Raw genomic sequence first — 25,265 nt, 5'->3', positions numbered from 1 at the left:
TGGGCTTAAGTCTTGTGGTTTGGAGCATTCAAGCCCAAAATATGTGAATGAATCTGTGCAGGTTCAATCAGTAAGGATGTGTGATGGGGATGTATGATAAGTAAATTAATACCTGTGAGAAGAAAGACAGTCATTGTGACCAATTCAACCACTTATACCTTAATAGGCAGAGTTGAAGTGTAAAATCCCAAGGAAGCACCAATGTGGTGTCATAACCACTGCTTCAACATTGTTGGAATCTTGTGGGGGAAAAAATTTATGCAAATGCTTGTCGCCCATATTTCCCATTTTAAGTTGGGGTGAGAGGAAGTGAGATGCAAGTAACACAGTAAGTGTTACAAATTTTTTTTGTTTATCCTACCCTGTAGATTGGTTGTTTACATGGAAGATTTGGAATCTACATTGATTTATTCACTGCGGTATGAAGTTGCCTTGCAGAAACTGATAAAAGCTGATGCTATGAGTGCCCTTCAGGCATATATTGCTGTATTAAACAAAGTGAGTATATTCACATGTATGAAATGTCTTGTCTTTTATGAGGAGCTGATTGAATTTCATGTATGTATGTCACCTATTGACATTGTTGTAGAATTGTTTAGCCAAAGACCAAACATGCATCGCAATTGGAAGTGCTCAGATTCTCTCCCTTTTGTTTCCTCTTTTTAATGTTGTATTTCTAGGTAATGATTCTCACTGACTTTTTCTAAATGGAATAAGGGCATCCGTTATTATTTTTGTGGGCTGTCATTACCGACTGACCCTTGTTTTTGGCTCTAATTGAAGAAAACCTTTTTTAAACCACCAACAACAAATTTCCTACCAGTTAGTTACACCGGTGACATTGGTTCCCATTGGTAAAATGGCACTATAATTATGGACCACAATGTGACCCCTTTTAATACAGTACCACTGGAGGCAAATACAAATGTTGTGTCTGAAGTTGGCTATGAAATTTTCAGCAAGCTTTTTAAAAAGATTGAAAGTACCAAGAAATTTATCAAAGACTTTAGCAAATTGGATAACAAATGCTTTGGTCTATGTTTATCTGCATATTTATGTTCTGTTCTGTTGATTTTTTTTTAGTTCAAATTTCCTGGCTTTGTTATGATTATCATGCAAAGTTTTCAACACCAAAGTCGGCAGTGTTGCACACATGTACTCAGCATCTCGTCTACATGGCTGCCTGTGGACACAAACACATACATGCAATGTGGACTACTCATGAACAATACCGACCCCCCCCATGCCACACATTGGCCATTGTTCCATCATATGTGCAATATTCCTCAACTTTCATCTTAGTAGCCTCTGTCCTAAACATGTCTCTTAAAGCAAATTTTTAATGTTTGGTAAAAATTCAAGAGCCAAGGGAGATGTTGATATACCCAACTGTTTTGATGTGGTGGTCATCATAGCTGTATTCTACTGTACGTTTTACAATTTTGATGAAAATATGTGTTTGTATGTTATTTTTATATTTTGTAATCTTATGGATCTTACGTTATTAACATTTGCTTGTATTGGTAGTTGTTCATTAGTGTTACTTATTGATTTTAGAGTGACTGGAAGTTTAGAGATAGGTGAATTCAAACACAATAGAAACTCAAACATGCTTATACATACGTGTACACTGTATCCCTGCTCGCATTGTTACCTCCTGTCGGCATTACTTCCGGTTAGAAGAAACACAACTCATCTGTCCCTACTGAATTGTACAGATTTTTAAAAACAAACACTGACAAACTGAAATTTTGGCTAATGTAAACAATTTTATTGACCTCGCTAAGTCGAAAGCTTTCTTTGCAACCCATTTGAACCAATTTTTTTTGAAACTTCAAAGACAAGCCTTGGTTGCATGGTTGCAAGCTTCATTTGTAGGCCTGGATTGGACTTTATTGAGCTTGTCCCAACCCTGTCCAATAAAAGCAGCTAAAAACATCTGCTTAAAAAATAGCTGGTTGAATAAGCCTTCCATTGTCTGCCAGTTCTATGTAGCACAATATTATCTTTGACATCACAGAACAACTGTCATTAAGAGTGGCTTATCGATGGGCACAGTGGGTGGGAACAGGGGAACATGTTTGTTCATATATACAGGCATGTGAATGAGTGCCAACAAAGAGGAAAACTTGGAAATTGCGAGTCACAACATTTCGCTGGGTAAACGTAGCCCCTCCCCTTAGGGTAGTTTCAACTATACAGCAACATGAACAAAAAATTTGAGAGATATTGCATAAAACTTAAGTTTGTAACCTTTATAAATCATGGTTTTATTTATGTGACTCACTTGAAATTAACTATATATCTGTATTATTCAGTGATATTAAAGTACAGAAAAAAATGTACAATTACAGTGAACTTTTCCTTATACTTTGCCAAGGGCAAAATAGAGCAGAGTAACTCCATACAAAAATTATTAAAAACTGTCCGACCAGCATCTTTCCCTTTCCTTAGTCTCATTCTTTTTTTTGCTCTTGATGCAGAAGCAGAAAGTTCTTCCTTTGCTTGAGCCTTGGACATGGGTGTAGACTCAGTAGGGATATTAATGAGCTAGTTCAGCATTTCAAACAAGCAAGGTCATTTTGGAACAAAGCAAGATTGGGCAGACCTCGCACACATGTCGAAAATGATCACAAATATGCTTCATTTTAGGCATGCGCTGTTGAAATAACAAACTGGCTCATTCCAATATCTCTTCTGTTCCTTTCTATTTTACCAGAAGCTTGATTTTTTCCGTCTTGGTACCACTTACAAGTTCTTTTCGTATTCTTGCGGAGAGTGGGGTTAACTCTTTCATGTAAGTAATCTGGTGAGGAGATAAACTGAAGAGCAGCCTTGTTGTGACTCTTGAGTTGATATTTGATGGGCTGAATGGCAGAAAAGATAGTCACCTGCATCTGTAATTTTCTGCTGTCAAGGATATTGTTCATAACACTAAAGAAGCTTTCAACCGTTGGGCCATGAAAGCAAGACTATAGTGCTCATGCCATTCTACTGAGATTTGAGTATTTTCTGCACATCTTTTATGCACAGTAATGTGAATTGTAACGTACTTTAAAATTGAAAATCCTTTTAAATTAAGGACTGCTTTTATTACTGTGAATGAGGCCAGATGTTTCACCACTACTTCTTGTGGCTTAGGGCAAAAGTAGCTGACCAGAACTGAAATAACTCAATGATTTGTTTTTCTGGTGGCCTCATCAATATTTAGTGAAAATAGGATTGACTTGAGATCTTCCACCAGCTCTTATGTGAAGGATTTTCAGAGTTCATACTTCAGTTTGTATGACGCTTAAGTGCAGTCTACACTCAGTGAGTCTAAAGCATCTTCATCCTTGGAAAGTTGTTAGGTTAATGAAATAAATTCAAGCACCAAAGTGAGTGGCAGAGAATGTTCGCTGTGAATCCCAACACTGGCTTCAGCCATAGAAACTCATTCTGAAACTCGAATAGTTTTGGTTGTGGAAGACTGTTTTGTGGTTGCTCTGTTGCTAACGTCTTTCTGAAGAATAGGTGCAGTCTATACGTGGTTTTTCTAACTAGATACTGGAGTTTTGTGACTTGTCTGGGTAGGTTAGGGAAAGAAAAAAATGGTTATGATCACTTGTTTCTACAGTGACTTTGTGAAAAGAGGCCTGAGAATCTTTTGTAGGACCACCCAAATTATCTCTTCTTATTGAGCTATACAGCAAAAATCCAAATCACCCAACCATACTGACATGGTGCCCACTACTGTGCAACAAATGGATTGTCTGCTGTCACATACCGGGTTCTAAGTAACTTGGAGTTTGGGGTTTCTCTTGGCTATCCTCATTTTTAGAGAATAAATTTTCCCAAAATGAAATTGACTTGAGTTAATGCCCTGCTAATATGTGCTACAGCACCACCGAGCTGTCTCTAGCACAAACTGACAAGCAAATGTTGTCAGTCCAAATGCACTAAGAACTGCCCAAAAGCCCTCTGTATGTTGTGTAAAATAAAAGCCCACAAAATTCTTGCAACACTTTCCCACTACAGCCTTATTTGAAATACCACACCCCAAAAATCAATCCAATCAACATATTCACTAGGACATACCAAGAATAGAGAGGCTGGCCCTGAAATACTAATTATTCATTTTAATGAAAATACACCCTCTTGTAACATCTACCCATAGATGCAGGCAGACTAAGCACATCGTGCTGTCCCACTTCCCACACACAAATACTTGCCACTGCCATCTATTTTCAGGAATTTTTGGAATTGCCATGGTAAATGAATGAGAGTGACAAGACTGTCCGGAGAAAATGTGTGTGCCATCCTGTGTCAGAAACCGTGGCAAACTGCCAGCAACCGAAACCTTTTCCTGGGTGATATGGCTTAAGGTGGATCAGTATTCATTGATATGAGGACCCGACTGAAAATGTCCAATTCATTTACCTATAGAGACCAATTCACTTACCCATGGGTTGCAATTCACATACCCATTGGATCCAATTCTCTTACCCATTGAATCCAATTCACGTATGTTGAATTGGATCCAATTCACTTACCAATTCAATAATCAATTCCAAAACCAATTGCTTTTCCTTGGAATCAATTGGAATCCAATTGGGTTCAGTTGGTAAGAATAGTAAATTTGGACCCTTTCTCGGTTGGACCATTTCAAACCAAGTGACACCATTTGAAAGCCAATTCACAATCCAATTGTAACCAACCAAAGAATCAGTTGAAACCATTTCATTACCAATTCAAACCAGTTGAGTCCCATTTGAAACTCCATTTGATTGAGGAAAACAATCAGATAAAGCATACCAATTTGAACCACTTGATTCCCATTTGAAATTTCAATTGATTGGGGAAAATGAATAGCGAAGAAAAAAATGCCATTTGAAACCAATTGTGTCCAATTTGAAATCTCCAATTGATGGGGGGAAAAATGGGAGAGAAAACATACCAACTGAAACCAATTGAGCACCAATTGATTGCCAATTGGAACCAATTCATTCCAGTTAAATTCAATTCAAAAATCAATTGGTTTGAATAGGCCATTTGTAGTAGGGGGCTTTTGATGGATCATGAAATGGGAGTCAGGTGGGTGTAGTGGCTCTTTCCTGGCCTTTCACCTCTGTGACCCGGGTTCAAATCCCACTTAGTATGTGGATTGAGTTTGCAGCCCCTGTCTGATGGGGGGGGGTTCCCTGGCATATTTATCTGGGGTTTTCCTCCCTCCTCTAAAACTGAACAATTCTTCATTGTCTTCTTAAATGTCACTTCATCCTGTAATTGGCACTAAGTACACTGTGGTATGAACAGATGTAAATAAATAATAAATCTTCACCACACACATGTACATGTGCATGCATGCAACAGCCTCTCCTTAAATCATTGTAGCATCTGAACCAGGACTGTTTTGTGTTTTTTTGGATCAAAATACCATAAGATTGTACAAGTTTGATTACACAGTTTCTTAATAAACAGTTGATGGCTAAAAGTCCACTCAGGCAGTCGTATTGCAGAGGTTTGTGGAAGTCTGCAGTGTGACTTTATAGATGGCGGATTAATGGACTTGTCAACATTCCAAGAAACTGTACCTGATTCCAGATGCCAGATTCAAATATTTATTGCATGATTAGGACATAAAACGCACGAAAATTACCTCCCCAGTGTACAATATAAGATTAGCATTAAAACACATATTAAAATATTCAACCTAAAAATACCAAAAGATTATAGATACACGCAGTTACAGGAATTACAACAATACACATTTTACGGATTCAAAATTAAAATGACGATGGGATAAAATTGTAATGAAGGGAAAGATGGAGGAACACAAATACAGGAAGGTGGAAAAATAGGGAGGAGGAAGAGGAGGGAAAATGGGTGGATGGAGGGGGGTACAAAGGATATAAACAAACTAATAGAGGGTCTTAGAAAGCATTAGAAACACTGGAACAGTGGAATCAACACAAAAATCACAGTCTAGTAAGATAAAATAGATTAAAAGTACACATTAGGCCTATCTAGTAAAAGATGAATTTAAAATATGAATTAAAAATGTGGATTGAGTTGGATTTTTCAGTATGAAGTGGTATTTTCTCTTTGGCAAGTTCAGGGGTAAATAACCCACACTTCTTTTACCCTGCTGGATAATGTGATCTGTTTTTCTTTGATTACATACACCCGGCCTTTGGACTTGTTTGCAGCACTGATAGTTACAAATAGTAAAGATTCCTATCTTGTTATAATTCTGGAACCCTCAAAATGGTGTCATCAGTTCCACTTGTGCCTTCACAGTTCTCACTGCTCAAGAATTGGCTCCAATTGAATGAATCATTTTGATAACATGTTGACTTGCACACGGTTTCATGCATTTGTAATAGTAGTATCTACCTAGAGTATTTTTAGAATTGAGCTGTTCTCATTGACATGAATGGACCAGAAATCATGTTTTGCGTTCAGGTTGCTGAAAATATTGGCACCGGCATGTTTGTGCTTGATCTTTTGAAAGTGAGTGTCCTGTTGTGGCATAGCTTGAGAACACTTGTGAGGTAGTTATTGAGGTCCACATATATAACTAGCTTGTGATTTTACAAGATTGGCTGATTAGGGACAAAATTTACTGCAGTTTTCATTCCACTTATTGATTTCATTTTTGAATTAACTGCTTTGAGTAAAATTGAGAAAAAGCTGCCTTTTCAATTGTCAAATTAATGGTTTTGTATATTATCTTATTAAAAATCCATGAACTAGAGGATGTTCTGAGTGACATACTTGCGGCTTTCCAGCTATTATTCTCGGCCCACGCTCGAGTGAACACGGTGAAAGAAGGCATACCCTGGCTCTTGTATATATGGTGATTGGCCTTTGTTTGTTTCCAAGAAATGAAAAGGCTGAATTTGCATCATAATCACCAGCTTCACAATAGTCCCCACTTTGAAAAGAGGCAACGGGAAAGTGGAAGCATGAGTAGAGCCGCATGCCACCGAACAATGAGCCTTTTCACTGTGTAATTCAAAGTGTGCTGAGCACGCAGGGCCACAAACTGAGAATTTGCATTTTGGCAGGTGGCCTTAGTGGCCAAGCAAGGCTGGAATTCTTGGAGTCGGCCTTCAGAAAAAAAGTTCCCACCGTCAAGGGGTTAAGATTACTTATTTGTCAATACATTCAAAAAGTAATACACTGTACATGAATATTGTCTTCCTGATGTAGAAGTTAAAAATACATGAATCTTAAAGACAAAAAATTACCACTAAATTAAAGCACATCTACACATACAAAGGTTACCATTTACACATTAATTCAACCCAAATGCAGTGCATATAGAAATATATAAATAGAAATACATACAAAACACCTGGTAGTTGTGGGCAGTGAAGGAGTTGCTCCATAGTTTGCTCCTCCCCTCAGTCACACACGATCTGCTCATTCTTGTTTCACCCCATTGTTGCATAAGGGCCCTGCATCAGTCTGTGGCAGTTCTTAGTTGATCAGGTAGTCCATGCTTTGGAGCCTGGTAGCAGGGATTTCTTTGGGGCAAGTAACAGCCTGTGAGGCGTTGACTGTAAGTGGGTATTCCGCCAAGTAATCCTCTCTACTGGCATTCTCATTCAGCGACTTCACTGAGAGAAGGAAGCAGTGCCTGGACTTCATTCTCTTCTTGGCAGGCTCTTTCTGGGAGAATGGATAGAGGGGGCCAATTTCCTGCTTGAGTTTTTCCTTGAGTCTGATGTGTGGGGGAGCGATACCACTCCGGAGGTACAGGTCCTCAGGTCCTCAGTTCTGGGTGTATTGCAGTAATTTCCCAATCAACCTATCCCTGAGTTGTTGTTGCGAGTCCCTGTTTTTGAGGTGGAAGGCACTTACTTGGGTCTTGTGTAGGTTGGCTCACAGGTGGTTAATACTGTGTAGTACAGGATGAGACCAGCAAGAGTATCACTGAGTACTACTTGCACCTCCTCAAAGATTTGCTTCTGGGAGGTAATGTACACGTCATCTGCATGTAGGAAGGTCCTCATATTTGGATACATTGGTCATTAGTGTACACATTGAAAAGAAGAGGAGCAAGTACACTTCCATGAGGGAAGTTGTTTTTCTGATTGTGCCAACTGCTACGGTTCTGTTAAGATCCACGAGGCTGTAGGGGACTTGTGTGTCACAATGGCTGTAAACAGAAGGGATCTTTCCGTGGTTCCTGAGATAACCTTCCAGTTTGTGGAGGATTATGTCAAAAAGGGCTCCAAAGGCAGTGGAGAGCAACAGCTTGATAAAGGCTTCAAGTGTTTTTCAGAAGCCTGCATTCATAATCTGAAGGGTAAGCAGTTTATTAACGGGATTTTATCTGGGACTTTTTGTTGACCTTGCATGCATGCACCATTTATGTCAGGCTTAAATGGCTTGTTGCCACTACAGTCTAACAGTTTAAAGACTTTTTGTCATTCAGCAGGTTGCCTTTAATAACTGGGTTATTTCCTTTTGAAGTTCAGAATTCTGTAGATTCTAATTCAAAAATTTCAGATGTTATTTCATTATACTGGGCACGATCAATCAAGGAGGAAGGAAAAGACTGGATCAATCAAACTGCACCGACGTGCAATAACGTGTACTGTGTTGGGCCAATGATTACGATTTTCTATTTGAACATCTTAACTGCCCAAAGAAATTGTTTCAAAGTCAATATCTACCTTGAATAATGGCCCCTCATCTTGTTTGATCTTAACAATTCACTTTTTTCCACAGGATCTTGTTCTTTTGCAGTCGATGAAAGCTAATCTCTGGCAATGGTCTTCGTTCGTGATTGCTACAACACGGCACTGAACAATGCTTCGCCATGTTCACCGACAGTCCCCTAGAGCTTCATTTCCTGTTCCAGTGCATAAAATGTGCATACATTTTTAGAAAAGGCTATAGATAATAAACAGCTCTTTGTTACAAGTTTGTAAAGCTTTTCCAAGGATACCGTCTGGGCCTGCTGCTTTTTGAGCTTAATTTTACCCATAACAAGTTCAACATCGAAATCAGTAGGAATGAATTTGTCGGCTTCGTTGACAACATCCCTGTTCTCATTAAATGTCATGTTATTGCCCAAGTTACAATCTGTACAAAGTAATTTTTCTGCTTCTATTTCTTCCTTTCATCAATATTTTGTCAAATAAATACAATGGAAAAGGATATCCCAACCCCCCCCAAAAAATCTCACGGCTGGGGCTGGACCATCTGCGGCCATCCAACTGCTACACCAACTGCTGCTAACAAGCCTGACATGACTCGTTCACAAGGGTCATTGATCCTCCCAGGAAATACTAGAAGGGCAATAAACTTGGCTCTACACTTGTTTACACTGTGTGGAGAGCCACAAAGCATTGCCAGTCATCCAGGGCAGTGAAATCACTCCACAGTGGCCTGCTACACTGTCACAAGGGGAAGGGCATTTTTGTACACAAAAATATGGGAGTGCGAGAGAGTGGTTGTTCTCAGACTCAAACTAAAGGAATTGGGAGACAGTCTATTGTGTTTATGCCACAGCGACAAAGAAGTGTTTTATTCCTAATACCAGAGATACGGCATACCAGTTGAATTGTCAATTGTTATAGTTATCATAATAAGGGCAACACCAGGCCCCACCAGGAATGGGCAACACCAGGCCCAAAGCCACAAGCCATGAAATATACGGCAATAATTGACAACCAATAAAATTGAACTTGAATAACAAAATGTTATCTTCCCACTGATGAGACATTCAGTCAGGAAAACATAGCCTCTTGACACTTGAGAGCGCCATGGCAAGAATTATATTTACAAAACAAGATAGAAAAACGAGATATACTGGATTATTTGCCCAATAATTATGAACAATTAAGTCCCTGGCTGTCTATATCCAAAAAACTTGCCTCGTGAAACTTTTGAGTGCCCTGGAATACCTGACAATCTGAAACCAATATAGCCTCTTGACACTCACGAGTGCTATATCCGAAAAGAAATGGCGGAGGAAAGGGGTGGTGGTGGGAAAAGTTTGTTGCAGAAAATCTCCTCTGTTAACTCTGTGGTTGGCTGTGACCAAGTGACCACATGCTTGCTTCAAGCTTGCTTTGAGAGACAAAGGGCCCCACATATCTTCCTGCCAAATTTGTGGCAATACCAAACTCACCCGGTGAGTGAACCCCCCTCTAAAAGGCGTGGCTGGGCCCAACTTACAAAGTAAGTGCAAGCCTGCTGCTGTGTTGGATTGTTGTCATGTGATACAAATCATGTGATTGTGCCTCAGCTTGAGACACGCTCACTCAGAGGGTTCAAGTTGGGTGATATCTAAGGCAGCTTCATAAGATTGGTAATGTAACATAATGCCTGTTTCTGAACCCTTTTGATTTGGTTTATCTGACCTTGAGTGAGGGCTGAATGCCATACAGGTTCATCATACTCAGGGAGCTGATCGAATAAAACAAGTATACATTGTAATGAGATCACATTGAGGTAAATTGAAAGGACTAACCTGTCATAACATATAGATTAACTATTTCTGGAATATGTTTTTTCCATTTTAAATCTCCCTTGATGAGAACACCTTGCACTTTCACCGACTTAACCTGTTGAAAGACCTTATTACTGATAGTTAATTGAAGAGATTTGAGTTCATTTTTTCTGAAGTATACCCTCATGACATGGCACTTGTTGATATTGAGACATGTAATCACCATTGTTCCTAAGTATCAAGCATGGATTGAGCCCCCCAACCTTGTTCCTTGGGGAATTCCTGCTTTAACTGGGTGCCAATTAGGCATCCGTGGCATCACACACACTGGGTGCAGCCACTGAGGAAATCAACTATCTAAGGAATCAACCAATCACGAGGGTTTAATTTAAGCAGTTATATTTAAGCAGCAATATGACAACAGAATGGTCAACCCACAGTAATCAGTGTTGGAACATAATTTGATCTATTGGTTGACTTCCCAAAATAATTAACAATATCTACCATACAATTGACATTCCTGAACAGCCTCCGGTTTGATTTGGATCCAAAGTGTGATTGATATCAAAAAGTAGCAATCTGGTGATAAACAACTCAGCTATTTTGGCAAAATGATCCATGAGAGCTACAGGACAAAATTTATTGATAGAGGCTGTTTGTGCCTTTGGTACTTGGACAATATTTTTTTTTCCCACTGCCGAGGAACAGAATGTTTGGCAAAAGAGCTGTTCAAAATATCACAGAATGGAAAACTAAGTTCACAGGCAAACAGTTGGATAAGTTAAGCCAGAATTCTGCCAAGGCCACATGCTATTTCTGGCTGAATTTTAGAAAGTTCATAAACAAAATTCCAATGGTTGAAAGTTTAGGTGGTTTACTGCAAGGCAAATAAGCAGGAATATTTAATGCATCTTTTGAGCCTATGTTACTAGCGACGCAGTAAATAGTAAGTTATTCATGGTTTGTCTTTTGAATGAAGACAAACTGAAGTAATCAGTCGGAAAATGGACATGGAGTGCTTCATTCTGAATCAAACTCGTCACATTTACCCTGTGTCTATCTGAGCTTCAAAAACCTCTGACCAATCATGGGTTGAAATCCACTTACCAAAACATCAGATGTCAGAATCACGTAATGGTCTTGCCACATGTTTTGATGTCACGTTTCTAGTGGTACACTCAGGTGGATGTTGGTTAGGGAACCACAAAACCAATCATGGTCACTTCAACCCAGAAGAGGCATTGGTCATCATGATGTGTGGGAAGTTTGTAGGCAGGCCCCTTATGTGTTCTTGACATGTTTGCAGTTCATGGTACGTGCACGTTGTTAACATAGTCAGCTGGCTGTTGCCTTGTATGTATGCTAGAATGTGATCGTTGAGATATTCTCACTGCAGTAGGTCAGATTTTACTAGATTCTGCTCAACAGCCCCTATATCTCAAGATGCTGGTCTCTTTAACCATCGATAAGATTTCATAAGGTCAAATAAACTTTGTAGGACCCTGTAACTTGTACGGTTGACTGCATGATTGAGAATCTGATACTGTCACTATGTTTAGTCAATTGAGATATTACTTTCACTCGTACTGTCCTGTGAAGATGGATGAACATGATTATCATGGTGTGGTGGCACACATTATGGGCCATGATTGGTCTGACTATCCATATGTCAAATGGTGGTTAGTGATCAATCGTGGGTAAGTTTAAACAGGAATACCCACACTTATTCCAATTGACCCATGATGATGTAGTTCTAGCAAGGGCACTCCTCGGACTCTATAGTGCACGGTTGCACTGACAATAGACAGCATTGCATCCTTGTAAAGATTGTAGGTAGTGACAGATCACCAGGATCCGACAAGTCATAAAGAACAATGTCACCTTGTATTTACTTGTGGCAAGAGTGCCAGCAGCCATCTTGTACTCTGCAGTTCACGGCAATGTTATTGCAAGTACTTAATAATAATAATAATACAGCATTTATAAGGCGCCTGTATCTGGTGACCATTCAAAGGCGCCGGTCTGATGAAAGAGCCTCGGTCTCAAGAAGGAAAAGCTAGGACATAAAGGTGGGTTTTTAATCTCTGGGCAAAGAGTGTGGGGTTATGTGTTTCTCTCAGATCTACCGGGAGGGAGTTCCAAAGACGGGGGGCGGCACTTGAAAAGGCCCTGTCACCATAACTGCTCAGGCGGGTTCGAGGAACAAATAGTGACTTTCCTGATGACCTCAAGCCCGACCTGGAGCTGCGAACCTGTAAGAGTGATTGTAGATAGTCTGGGGCGGAACCGTGAAGTGCTTTGAATGTGAGCAAAATGATCTTGTATTGTATTCTATACTGGATAGGCAGCCAGTGAAGGGCTTGAAAAATAGGGGTGATGTGTGTGGATTTCTTATGGCCAGTAAGCAGGCGTGCAGCAGCATTCTGAACCAGTTGGAGGCGACGGAGCGTGTTATGAGAGAGACCAGAAAGTAAGCTGTTGCAGAAGTCAAGTCTGGAAGTTATGAAAGCATGAATGAGCTGTTCGGCTGCCTGATTTGTAAGCACTGGCATTGTTAGCCTAGTGTGGAATCATCCAACTTTTGGAAGAATTGGCATACCTATCTCCTGTTAGTGTATTTGCTTCAACTGGTATTACAAATGTTGAAAGTGCTGTTGTTATTTGCCTCATTTCCAGCAGAGGCATCTGCATCCTACAGCATCAGTGGAAAGAGGACCAGAATGGACATTACTGAGCTGTTCTGTAATACACATGTGGCATACACGTACACTGTTGAAGCTTCGCATTTTTTGGCAAATACCCAGACATTGATAATAATAATAATAAAATGGATTTGGCAAATGCCTTCCATGAAATTAACCTTAGGGTAATTTACATTGACTTATCCGGCAAGAAATAAAAACATAAAAATTTCTGTATGTCCTTAGTGGCAGCCTGAGCTAGCAGTTTGTTCGATGTGTACCGGCAATGAACTGATTTGTACTTTTCTCAGAAAACTTCTCATCATCCAGAATTGGGAGGGGTATAAATCCTTGAGGGGATGGGAATGAGGAGGATATATCCCCTATCCACTTGTCACACAATTATCCTTCCACTTTTTGATGGTGAGAAAGAAATGTGACCCAGTGTAACAAAATGAGTCACAAGTGGCCATAGCAACTTTTGGGTGAAAAGCCCATAAGAGAAACTTGCATATTTTCAGTTGGAACCCTCCTCATTTTTCACCCATATATTGTTCATTTCATCAGGATTCAAAAATGGGTGAGACATGAAAACAAAGAACTCAATTTTCTATTTCTTATATAAACTAACACAGAATTATCAAAAATATTGCCTCAAGATTCATTTTGTGGGATCTTGTCACATGTGCAGGTTTAAGGGTTTTGCTCTTGCAACTTTGCAAGTGAAAACAGAGTAAAAACAGAGAACAAGTAATACACTGCTATCCATTTACAGTTCTCTTGCAGAATACTTAAATGTCAGTCGCACCTATGGCTAGGTAGGAACTATGTCACACTTTGTGAAATGTACTACTGGTCTCATACATAGTCAAAATAACTTCTAAGTGTCGCACCATTTAACAGTAGATAATAAGTTGCATTAAACTCAATAGGTTTACCAGAATTTTCTGAAATACACTATGTGCAGTAGCTTTATAGTTAATATAATACTATCGTGTTGAATTTTCTGTTTTCTCACCAGTATTTTCCAGGACGTCCCTGTGTCATGAGTACATTGAACAAACTGCAGAAATTGCTTCAACCCCACGTATACTTGTCAAATGACGGCTGGTCTAGCATACTTAATCAGCTACACAATTTTCAAAATGTAAGTAGTTCCTATCCTATCCAGTATTATCTTCCATAAGTATTTTTAGGACTTACTGATATTACGGAGTGCAACGAACATAGATTTGCTCTCCAAGGTAGCATAAATTGTGCAAGAACCTACAGTTGAAATGCCATAAAAAATGGCTGCTTTGCCTTGCAGTACATAGTAAAAGTAGCCTCCCCGAGTAATCCTTGGAGCATTCTATTTGCCTTAAAGACCAATGAATCACCTCAGGAGAGGCTAGTTTTACTCTATGTGTACTACTTGAAGCAGTGGATATTTATACAGCTTGCTATTCTAGAAACGTGCAAATTTAGTCCTGGCCCAGGATTATGTTTAGTCTTGGCTAATTTTGCAGGCTTCCCAACGAAATACCTTTGCACACAATATCAGCATAAATAATAGCACATGCACATTTATACAAGACTGTCACTGTGCTGACTGGGGCCTTCATGAATGGTTGAAGTGTCTGTTGTTACTGTCACATCTGGCTACATAGTACAATTGTGGTGCTGTTTGCAGAGGTTTTTTTTTGCCATGGCAGCACCGGAGTTCTAGTTTGCCGTAGTTGTTCCAGTTGGCTCGGGGTGGCTAAATATTGTCAATGATCTGCTATTGGTCTGATGTTGGCAGGACGAATCTTGCTCTGAACCTGTGCATCTTTTGTTGAGGGGGCAGACAACAACCTGGCAATGACAATGAAAGAATCTAAATAATGCAACCATAAATTAGTGTAATTGTTCCTTTTATCTAACATCGATCTAGCTGAACAGATTTAATTACCAAGTTTCTGTCATTATCATGGTGTGAAGTTTTTGGATGCTGAAAATTGAAATTGTTGGATTTATATTTCAGTGCTGTGTACTTTTAAGATTTTCTCTATAAATAAGTGCCATGCCTTAAAGATGCGGTGATCTAGCCTTGTTTTGGAAGTCCAGTTTCAGACAGTGGTCACATTTGACTGCTTTTCATTTTACCATAGGCTCGATAAAACCTTAGGGGGGAACAGTCCAATGCAGACATGGCTATAGGCGTAATTTGCTACAGTAAAAAAAGTTTCATTTCACACTGCTTTTGCAGCACCTCTTGTGGATGTTTGAGAAATTAATATACCTTAACGTATGCTTATTAACGCACTTATCTTCAAGCAAACTTGAATTCTCAATTCTGATTGGTTGATCCATGGTAACAAACAGTGTGACATATAACCATGTTGCACGGTCCATGTCAAACTCCGCATAATCTGCTGTTTTAACTCAATGCACTGCACTAATCAAAATGCACAAGTACAAAATTTACTGTAAATTCAAAGGTGGCGCATTTGCATGCATAGGCCCCAGTAACATATTTTCTGCAAGTCAAGTTTGTTTGAAGATAAATTCGTTATCTTGCTTGTGCTCTTGAAACACAGAATAATGTAGTGCATCTGTGTCCTCTGTATGAGACACATGTGCACTACATCATTCTGTGTGCCCTTCGCACTCATGTAATCACTTATGATGTACATATATTTTGTTACAAAATAATTCAACCACAAAGTGTTCATTTGAATAAATTCAGTGCTTTAGCAAGAAATTACCTCATTTCACTTGTTAAGCTTGAGACATTACTGAGGAAAATTATCATCTGCTTTCCTGGCTGTATCCATTTGGATTTTTCAAATTTGAATCTGATATGACATCAGTGTTACTCAACAAGCTGAATAGCTTTTTGATCAACTATGGTGGAAAATACTGTACCATGTCTTGTTGACATTTCAATGAAATCTTGCTGTAAGGTGTCCAGTTCTCTCAATGGTAATAAATATGAGTCTTCTTGTTTTGTGCTGCCAAATTCATGAACTGTACGCAATGTGGGCTCTTTTTCCAAGGCTGCAGGCCTGGCTGGAATATTCAGGAGTCAATGGAGGTACCTGTCAGCTTAAGAGTAGTGCCCAAAGAGTGCTTCATTTTGGTATAAACAGCAATTAAATGAAATGATGAATTTTTTAAGAATTTTGAAAACTGAAAATCTTCAAAAAGACCTTGCACCTTGTCTTGCTCAAGAAAAATCAACCGGCCAGCAAGTGGTTAATGGTTCAACAATAGTTACAAATTGAGGAATTTATTTGGTAAAATATCCTGCAAGTCCCAAGAAAGATCTCAGTGATTTCTTGTCAATTGGAACTTGAACATTGACAATCGCTTGGAATTTGTTATGTGGTTGCACACCTTTTGCACTAATGGTATGGCCCAGAAATTTCAGACTGGGTTTAGAAAATACACACTTTTCCAAGTTGAGTCTAATGCCATACTTCTTCAAACGTTCTTCGTTCTTCTTCTTCAAAAGTCTTCTTCAAACATTCTTCAAATTTTCGTCAGGTTCTGCTTGAGTTTCACCATACACAATAACATCATCCAAATAACATTGAACCCCTTTCAACCCATTTAGTACAATGCTCATCATTTTCTGAAGTGCTGATAGAGCTGACAACAACCCAAAACACACTCGTTTGTACTGAAATAAACCTTTGTATGTCAACCATGCAGTAATTGGTCTAGATTTTTCATGTTGCATTAGTTGGTGATATGAGGCAGTTAAATCTAGCTGTGAAAAGACAGGCAAATTTCTTAATTCACAGAGCATGTCATCGGTTTTTGGCTAAGGATACTTATCAGGTACAACAGCTTTATTCACTTGTCTCAAGTCTACACAGATTCGCACCTCCAGATTTGTTACATGCAACTACTATGGGCAAAACCCACTCTGATCAATCAATTCTTTCTATGACACCTTGCTTTTCAAGTTCTTTTAACTTTGCAGAAACCTTCTCCCTTACTCCAAAGGGTTACCTTTTTGACTTGCTGGTTGCACATTCCTATCAACTTTAACCTTGTCAATGAAACCTTTGACACTAGGAAGCGCTTCTGACTGATCAAACAGCTCACTACAAACGGCAACAATTTCAGTTTCAACTACAGGTTCATTGACTTCATTACATGATAAATACCACCATCGATATTAATATGCAATGCCTTCATCAAATCTCTTCCCATTATATCTGTACCTTGTTCAACAACATACATATTCATTGTGGACGAATAGTTGCCATACTTGATAGTGCATTCAAATCATCCCAATATCTTTATTTTATGCTTCGTAATATGATAAAAACATTTGATATGCAAATGGCTTATAATGCATCAATCAGAAAATATTTGTCAAATGTTTTCCACCAGAAACACCAGACCTGAATCTATCATAAATGTAATAGGTACTACATTTACCATGGCCTTGCATCGTACAGGATCAGAACTCTTCACAGGGATCTTGCACATAGTCTTCTTCGTCAGTCATCTGCAATTCGGTGAACTTGTCTACCAGTCCTTCGGTCTTGAGTCCCGCTTCTTGCCATAGTAGACGATCGACAGACAACCACAAAATGTCCTGTTATACTGCACTTGTTACAAGTTTTGCCTTTAGCTGGACACAACGAATCATTAGCAAGATGGTTGAATGAGTTACATCGGAAACAAGTGCGGTGTTTCCGCTGTTGAAACTGGTCACTTTCTTCACGTCTAGGTGTAGCCATTCATGGTTGGTCATGTTTGATATTCGTGGTAATTTTATTTACCGGGGGATTGTTTGCTTGAGAAAGTGTTCTTGCTTCCCAGATTGCACTTTCAATTCGTAGTGTAATCTCTTTTGCTTTTTGAAGACTCAAGTCCTTGTCAATAAGTAGTCGTTCTCGAACTTTATGGCTGTTTGTTTTTCTACAGTCTGATCCCTAATCATTTGGTCCGTGAAAGATCCGAAGTCACAGGTTTTAGCCAATTCGCGTAATGAAGCAATGTAATTTTCTATTGTCTCACCAACTTGTGCATGTTGTCGAAATTGATAACATTCTGCAACGACATTAAGCATTGGCTCAAAATTGTTCTTCAGGATCCGTAGGGTGTTGGCAAATGGGTCAGTTTCTTGTGGAGGAGAGTCAGTAGAACCCGGTAACGTAGAAAAGGTTCTCTGACCTTCAACACTCAGACAACGTAGAAGTAGGGCCTTCTTTCGTGATGGACTGAAATCATCGTCACCGCTAATTGCAGTTAAGTAGGTTTGGAACAAACTGATCCACTGCTTCTATATCACCGGAGGTTCACCAGGGTTTTGCAGAAAAGGAGGGGGTTGAAGTATGCCAGCAAACCTTCCAGATGCCATGGTCCTCAATCCTCGTCGCCAAAATGTTATAATGTAGGAGCAAGTAATAACAACCAAAAGAACAGAACAAACGCAAAATGGCTGTGCAAGAACTTCAACAACCTTTTATTATGAGACACACGCTTATAAAGATACACTGCACTATCAAAACCATTCAACTGTAAAGCAATGAACCAGTACCAAATCAGCATCTTAGTTAGCTACATAACAGTTTCAGGAATTCGTCAGATGAGTCTATACTTCTTCTTTGACATGTACTTATCCAAATCACACAGTACCACAATGTGCTTGGCCAGTCTGAAACATTAATCTAGTAGCAGTCACAATAATGGATGCTTGTAGTTGCCCGAGCAGAAGGAAAGGGATATTATAAGCATCCATTCTCCTCAGCTATTTGTTTAAGACCAGCCAAGCATATGGTTATTTCTATTCCAAACATTTCTTGTGTCAGGAAGTTAAAACAAGTTTTAGAATTATAAAATACCTCTGTCATTTGTGTCTGTAGCCATGCTTTGATATGTGCCTTTTGTGAGAAATTATAACAAGCTTCTTGTGTGGAGACTTGCACCTGCATGGTGCATACTGCTTGAGATGGCACAGAATGCATTGAATTTGGGACTCTTCAGATGCAGATTCATTTTTACTAATGCGCAAACATAAGCGAAGATTTGTGAATGTGCGATCAGAGCAAGGGAAAGGGGACCAGATTTCACAGGAGTCTACATTTTAGGTGACAGTGGAAGTGTCTTAAGATCAGCCAGCTAGTACTTCCCTGCTGGCCACGTGACAGGCTCTTGACTTGTAGGAACGGCTTAAACTGCCTTTGGTATTTATGATTTTTTTTTAAAGCATTTGTCCCAGGAGACCTCTGTCCTGATGATGCCACTCTTTGTTTACATGTGTGCTTTCGTATATTGCTCATGCAGGAAATTGCACATGTAAACAAACAGTAATGTCATCAGTACATAGGCCTGTTGTTTATATAAACATCTGACCCATTTTGATACTCAGAATCATGCAAAAGAATTCAACCTCACAGTGGCAATACTAGTGGAAATATGAACCATTTTGTACCCATGAACATACCCACTGATATCAAACACTTTGTTTAGCACCATTGTGACACAGTACTGTGCCTCTGGGCACTTCATGGTTATACTTGTGCATGTGCTGGTTTTCATGCTTATCTAAAATGTGAAGGAATTTCTGGAATTTGCACGGGGAGCCTGCCAAATTAGCCAAGAATGGATTTGATCGGTCTTGTAGACAGCTCCCTGTGTCATTGATATAATTCACTTCACATGTGTTTGCACAAACTTTACATGATCATGATCCAAATTCGATCTTGGGCCAAGACTATTGCAAGTTTAGCAGTAAGTATGTGTACACCTGTGCTAGCTTATTAGTGTCTCAAGCTCCAGGATGTTGTATGAACAAATAATGAACTTGCTTTCTGTTTCTACTCCCCATGCAGTAGCCCCCTGTTGGCAAAAGACAACAGTTACATACAGTCATTTTGCTAATTTCTGTATCACATTCATGAACTGTGAGATTCTCCCTCTTTGTCACCAGTGGGGGATAACTGTTTAACCCCTTGACGCCGGGAACTTTTTTCTGAAAGCCGACTCCGAGAATTCCAGCCTTTCTTGGCCATGAAGGCCTCCTGCCAAACCACAAATCCTCAGTTGTGGCCCTGCGTGCTGTGCACGCTTTGAATTACACGGTGAAAAGGCTCATTGTTCGGTGCATACGGCTTTACTCATGCTTCCACATTCCCGTTGCCTCTTTTCAAAGTGGAGACTATTATGAAGCTGGTGATTATGATGCAAATTCGGCCTTTTCATTTCTTGGCGACACACAAAGGCCAATCACCATATATACAAGAGCAGGGTATGCCTTCCTTCACCGTGTTCGCTTGAGTGTGGGCCAAGAATATTAGCTGAAAAGCGGGCTGAGGATCTCAATTTTTATGGCGGGTCTTACTATCATCCATCGCGAAGGGGTTGAAACAATTACAGTGTGTCTAATGAAGAGGGTATTATGGAATTGGAATACTGAGGAATCCTCCCAGTGTTCGTGGTGCGGATGTGTGTGGCAGTATGGTCTAAAGACATTCCAATGTTTCTTTTGAGAAATGCCATTCATTCAAAGTGTTGAACCTGTATTTATTTGGCTGAAGAGTTAGGGGTATGCAACATTTTGTGCCCACCAGCAAACATTACCTTGCAAGAGGATTAATTTTTCTTAATTTTATGAATTTTTTTTGTATGTCTAATTTCTGTATAATTTCAAAATAGTGACTCTGTTTTCATTGCAGCCTGACTGTTTTTTTAAGAATGATGTGACATGGGTTGGTTGTAAGGGAAGTGCAGCCATCTATCGCGGCTACCCATGTGGCCTGTGGGTTCTTTTCCATACACTTACTGTAAGCCACGCCAGTCAGGATTCATATCGTAAGTACATTTTTGTCTACGGGGGTTCAAGCAAATGCTTTGCATTTCAGAGAAAAAAATGATATTAAAGAGTTGCGGCCAAGAATATGAAAGTGTTGATGAAACTGGTTTCTAATTAACCACTTCGTGCCGGGGGCTCCGCTAACGGAGCCATAGGCCTTATATTTGGGGCCAGGGACTCCGAGATCGGAACTTTACTATAAAAAAAAGTTGCTGGGCGTTTCTTAAAAAAGTTTGGGGCTGTCAGTTAAAAAGTTTAGGCCATCATCGGCCGGTGAATTGTGACTTTTTTATAGCCGGGGTGACCGAACTTCTTTTATAGCCGGGTTGACCGAACTTATCAAAGCCTTGAATAAAAGTACGAGCTCCTGAGAGCTGCTGGGCCCTGCCAATCAATCCCTGTATTCTTTCAGCGCAGAGCGCTGCAATTAGCGGAGGTAATCCGTGTATTGTTTTGCAGAGCGCATTTGTTCGCGCTGCCGGGCGCTCGCAGGGGATTATCGCTGCACTACACCGAAGACAAAGCGCGGGCTGTGCAGGCTCATTATGCACCTGCGCCCCATGAATGACCTGGCCCGGGCGCTGCTGGCCCTTGCCACGTTGACTGACAGGGCACGGCCCTCGCTGCTTGAGAATAATATTGGGTATCGTGTTATTTAGAGTACAGACAACATGGCTGAAGTTATATCCGGAGTGCCCAGTTCTTCCAGCGAAAGCGAGTTTTATCTGAGTTCAGACGAAGTTTCTTCGTCTTTTTCATCACCGCCGTCACCTGCTCAAGTACAGTCAAGTACAGAAATTGACAGTGATGTACCCTTGGCGATATATGCCAAGCGCAAGAGACAGTCCCGTACACAGACCGCCGCGTCGACCAGCAGCAGTGCCGCACTGTTCCAGTGGACAGATGAAGACAGTACACCGCTGAAGTACGGCTTCACCGGTAATGGTGGTGCCGTCGACCCCCGCCTGCATCGCAGCTCGACCTGCAGTGAAGCCTTTGAACTGTTTTTTGACGACGTTCTCTACAACAAGATAGTGCAAGAGAGCAACCGGTATGCCGTGCAGAGGCCCGCTACGACATCGGCGCACATGCGATCATGGACTGATCTGAACACTAGAGAACTGAAGGCCTTTCTGAGCCTTTGCATAATGACGGGCATTGCGAAGCACCCCACCCTTCATAGCTTCTGGTCCACCGACCCACTACTGAAGATGAGCCTATTCCCGTCCGTCATGCCCCGAGATCGCTTCCTTGCAATCCTGCAGTCCCTGCACTTCAACGATAACACCGCCATGCCAGATGACTGCACCGACCGCCTCTTCAAAGTGCGCCCAGTCGTCGACCATCTTGCTCAGAAGTTTGCCACTGTCTACGTTCCTCAACGGGACATTTCCGTTGACGACTCCCTGCTGAAGTTTTACAGGCGTCTCCGCTTCGCTACTTACAACCCCAGAAAGAGGGCCCGCTTCGGCATCAAGATGTACAAGTTGTGCCAGAGCACCGGGAGTGCCGCCGGGTACTGCTACAACTTCAAAATCTACACCGGCCAAAGTAGAGGAGACCTCCCAGCAACTACACAAGTGGTGATGGACCTGGTGAACGACGTGGTAAGGGCTACAACCTTGCCCTCGACCGGGCCTTCAGCAGTCCCGATTTGTTTCGACGACTTCACAACCAGAAGTTCAACATCGTCGGCACCGTCATGGGGAACAGAAAAGGGATGCCGAGAGACCTGCACTTCATCAAGCTGAAGCGGGGCGAAACAGCGTCCCGGTCGGCCGACCTGGGTGTCAGCGGTTCTCTCCTGGCCATGGTGTGGCGAGACAAGCGCAACATCTGTATGCTCTCCACCATGCATACGGCAGACATCCGTGGCACCGGCAAGCAAGACAGGACAGGGCAGGAAAAGCAGAAACCGACCTGTGTCATCGAGTACAACGCCCTGATGGGGGGCGTTGACAAGAGCGACCAACTAGCGACAAATCATCGAGCAACTCGTAAGTCCCTCAAGTGGTACAAGAAGCTCTTCTTCTACCTGCTCGACTTGACGCTGGTGAACACCTACGCCGTGTACCTGGCCGTTGGTCACCGCCTCTCCTTCCTCGACTACCGCTTGGGTCTTGTCCGTGAGCTGCTGTTCGATGAGCCCTTGCCCGAGTACCACCCTCAGTACGATACTCCACCAGTCAGCAACTCCCGCTTTGTTGGCTGACACATCCCCGTGGACTTTGAGAGGACCAGCTATGGCGACTTCCGCTACCGGCGGTGTGTCCTCTGCGCTTCCCGTGGTCTGCGAAAGAAGACGCACTTCGAGTGCGACACGTGCCACCAGCCCCTCTGCGTCGCCCCCTGCTTCAAGGAGTACCACACTGTCCACTAATTGACACTTTGAACATTTATTTTCATGGACATTTTCATTGACATTATATTTTGTGTTTTTCATGTGTGTTTTGACTTGATGCCCCACTTATCTAGTGTAAAACAATATGTAATTTCTGGTGGTTTTACTAGGTGGTCATAGTTTCAACCTTTGAAAAAAATGACAAAAAAGACAAAGTTTCTGGAACGTACTGCTTGGAGGATGTAGTATTTTCATCTCTTGAAAAAGTGGCACATTTCCTTGTAATGGTTTTACTAGGTGGTCATAGTTTCAGCCTTTGAAAAAAATGACAAAAAAGACAAAGTTTCTGGAACGTACTGCTTTGAGGATGTAGTATTTTCATCTCTTGAAAAAGTGGCACATTTCCTTGTAATGGTTTTACTAGGTGGTCATGTTTTCAGCCTTTGAAAAAAATGACAAAAAAGACAAAGTTTCTGGAACGTACTGCTTTGAGGATGTAGTATTTTCATCTCTTGAAAAAGTGGCACATTTCCTTGTTATGGTTTTACTAGGTGGTCATAGTTTCAACCTTTGAAAAAAATGACAAAAAAGACAAAGTTTCTGGAACGTACTGCTTTGAGGATGTAGTATTTTCATCTCTTGAAAAAGTGGCACATTTCCTTGTAATGGTTTTACTAGGTGGTCATGTTTTCAGCCTTTGAAAAAAATGACAATTTTATGGGGTTTAGGCATTCAGAAAAAAAGATATGAATTTTGGAGGATTTTTGAAAAACGAAAATATGAAAAAACTGCCCGGCAGCGCATGTAACGGTAAAAAAAAACTCCCGGCAGCAAGTGGTTAAAGAAGCTAGAAAATTTGCTCAAGTACTGGACAGTTTTTCCGGATTTTGTATTTAAAAATTCAAACATGGAGATAGAAAAACATCAACATCATTCCTGTCATTTGTCTTTAACGAGGCCCATTCATCCACATAACTCCTTGATAAGCTATATAAGGTTTTCTTTGTAGTAAACATTCAATATGCAACGTTAGGGCTCTGCACAACTTAAGTCTTCAAAATCCTGAATGCAAAAACAAAGTGCACATTGACTGTGGGTAACCTGCTATTTTAGCATCAACAAGCATCAAGCGTGACTTACATGGGCCTACAGCGAAGCAGCGTCAACAAAGCGTTAATGACTTCAACATATTCACACACTTCACTTGTACTTGTACACACTCCACTTGTTGCATACATGTGACATGGCCTCTGTGCACAGGTTACATTTGAAACGGTACACAACTTTCCCTCTTCCTTTCTCGGTTTCCAAAGCATCGCTGTGACGCTTCGGTTTCTTCAGTTGCCCTGAGTCGCGGTCAGAATCTGTCCTAATTCTGCTTGGGATTGCTGTGTTTTTCAGCCGAGGTGCTTTTGCTATTTCCAAACTTTTCGTGGAGCATTTTCTCATAGTCATCAGCTGTAAAATGGTCACTGCAGATGACACTCGTCAAAGACGGCCTGTCCCAGTTTACCCTGGTCAAGTGCACTTTTGCTGTCCAGATTTTCCATAATGCCGGGTCTTTCGGGAACCTGTGTAGGCGTACACCAGCCCTTGGGTTTATTGCTACATCCTGCAACGACACATCTAGTCGGCATTGTCGCTCTTTGTGGCCAAAGTTCAATGAGTTTTGGGCAAGGTATCTCGGTAATAACTTGGTCAATCCATGCGTCACACCGGTCACTGGGTCAGTGGCCCAAGATCGGGTTCTTCACTTGACGTCATCGCATCACGTGATGCATTACATCATTCATTCAGAGTTTTCGGTGGAGAAAGTGGGGGGCACGAAAAATAGCTAGAAAATTGACAAAATCAGCCAAACCGAAGGAAATAAACAAGTGACACAGTTCTTGTTTATGTATGCAATTTTGATTTATTTAATACAACAATGGGTTTGAATAGCTGAGAACCTTTAATGTGGGGAAGGAGGCTACGTTGCTCTACCATCTTTGCAGA

General features: G+C 40.8%; 1 protein-coding gene across 17 annotated transcripts in view; it reads left to right on the top strand.

Annotated features, from left to right (window-relative positions):
* LOC110988614 (sulfhydryl oxidase 1-like) overlaps positions 1-25,265 on the top strand; it is a 133,728-nt gene that overhangs the window by 77,074 nt on the left and 31,389 nt on the right. For 13 of the 17 annotated variants that reach the window (XR_002599466.2, XR_002599465.2, XM_087143624.1 and 10 more), the window contains 3 exons: positions 369-498; positions 14,153-14,278; positions 20,793-20,928. Coding sequence is in view for 15 of the 17 variants with exons in the window: in XM_087143624.1 (XP_086999750.1) it covers positions 369-498; positions 14,153-14,278; positions 20,793-20,928 (392 nt within the window). In the remaining 2 variants the exon portion in view is untranslated. Of the gene's footprint in view, positions 1-368; positions 499-1,083; positions 2,438-14,152; positions 14,279-20,772; positions 20,929-21,588; positions 21,624-25,265 lie in introns of those variants that run through there. The other 4 variants (XM_087143630.1, XM_087143633.1, XM_087143632.1 and 1 more) reach the window with 4 other exon arrangements.

This window comes from Acanthaster planci, linkage group LG11 (assembly GCF_054643075.1).
Source record: "Acanthaster planci isolate LZ-2023a linkage group LG11, COTS_SCS, whole genome shotgun sequence".
Taxonomy (NCBI): domain Eukaryota; kingdom Metazoa; phylum Echinodermata; class Asteroidea; order Valvatida; family Acanthasteridae; genus Acanthaster; species Acanthaster planci.
This window is presented reverse-complemented; position numbering and strand designations above follow the sequence as displayed.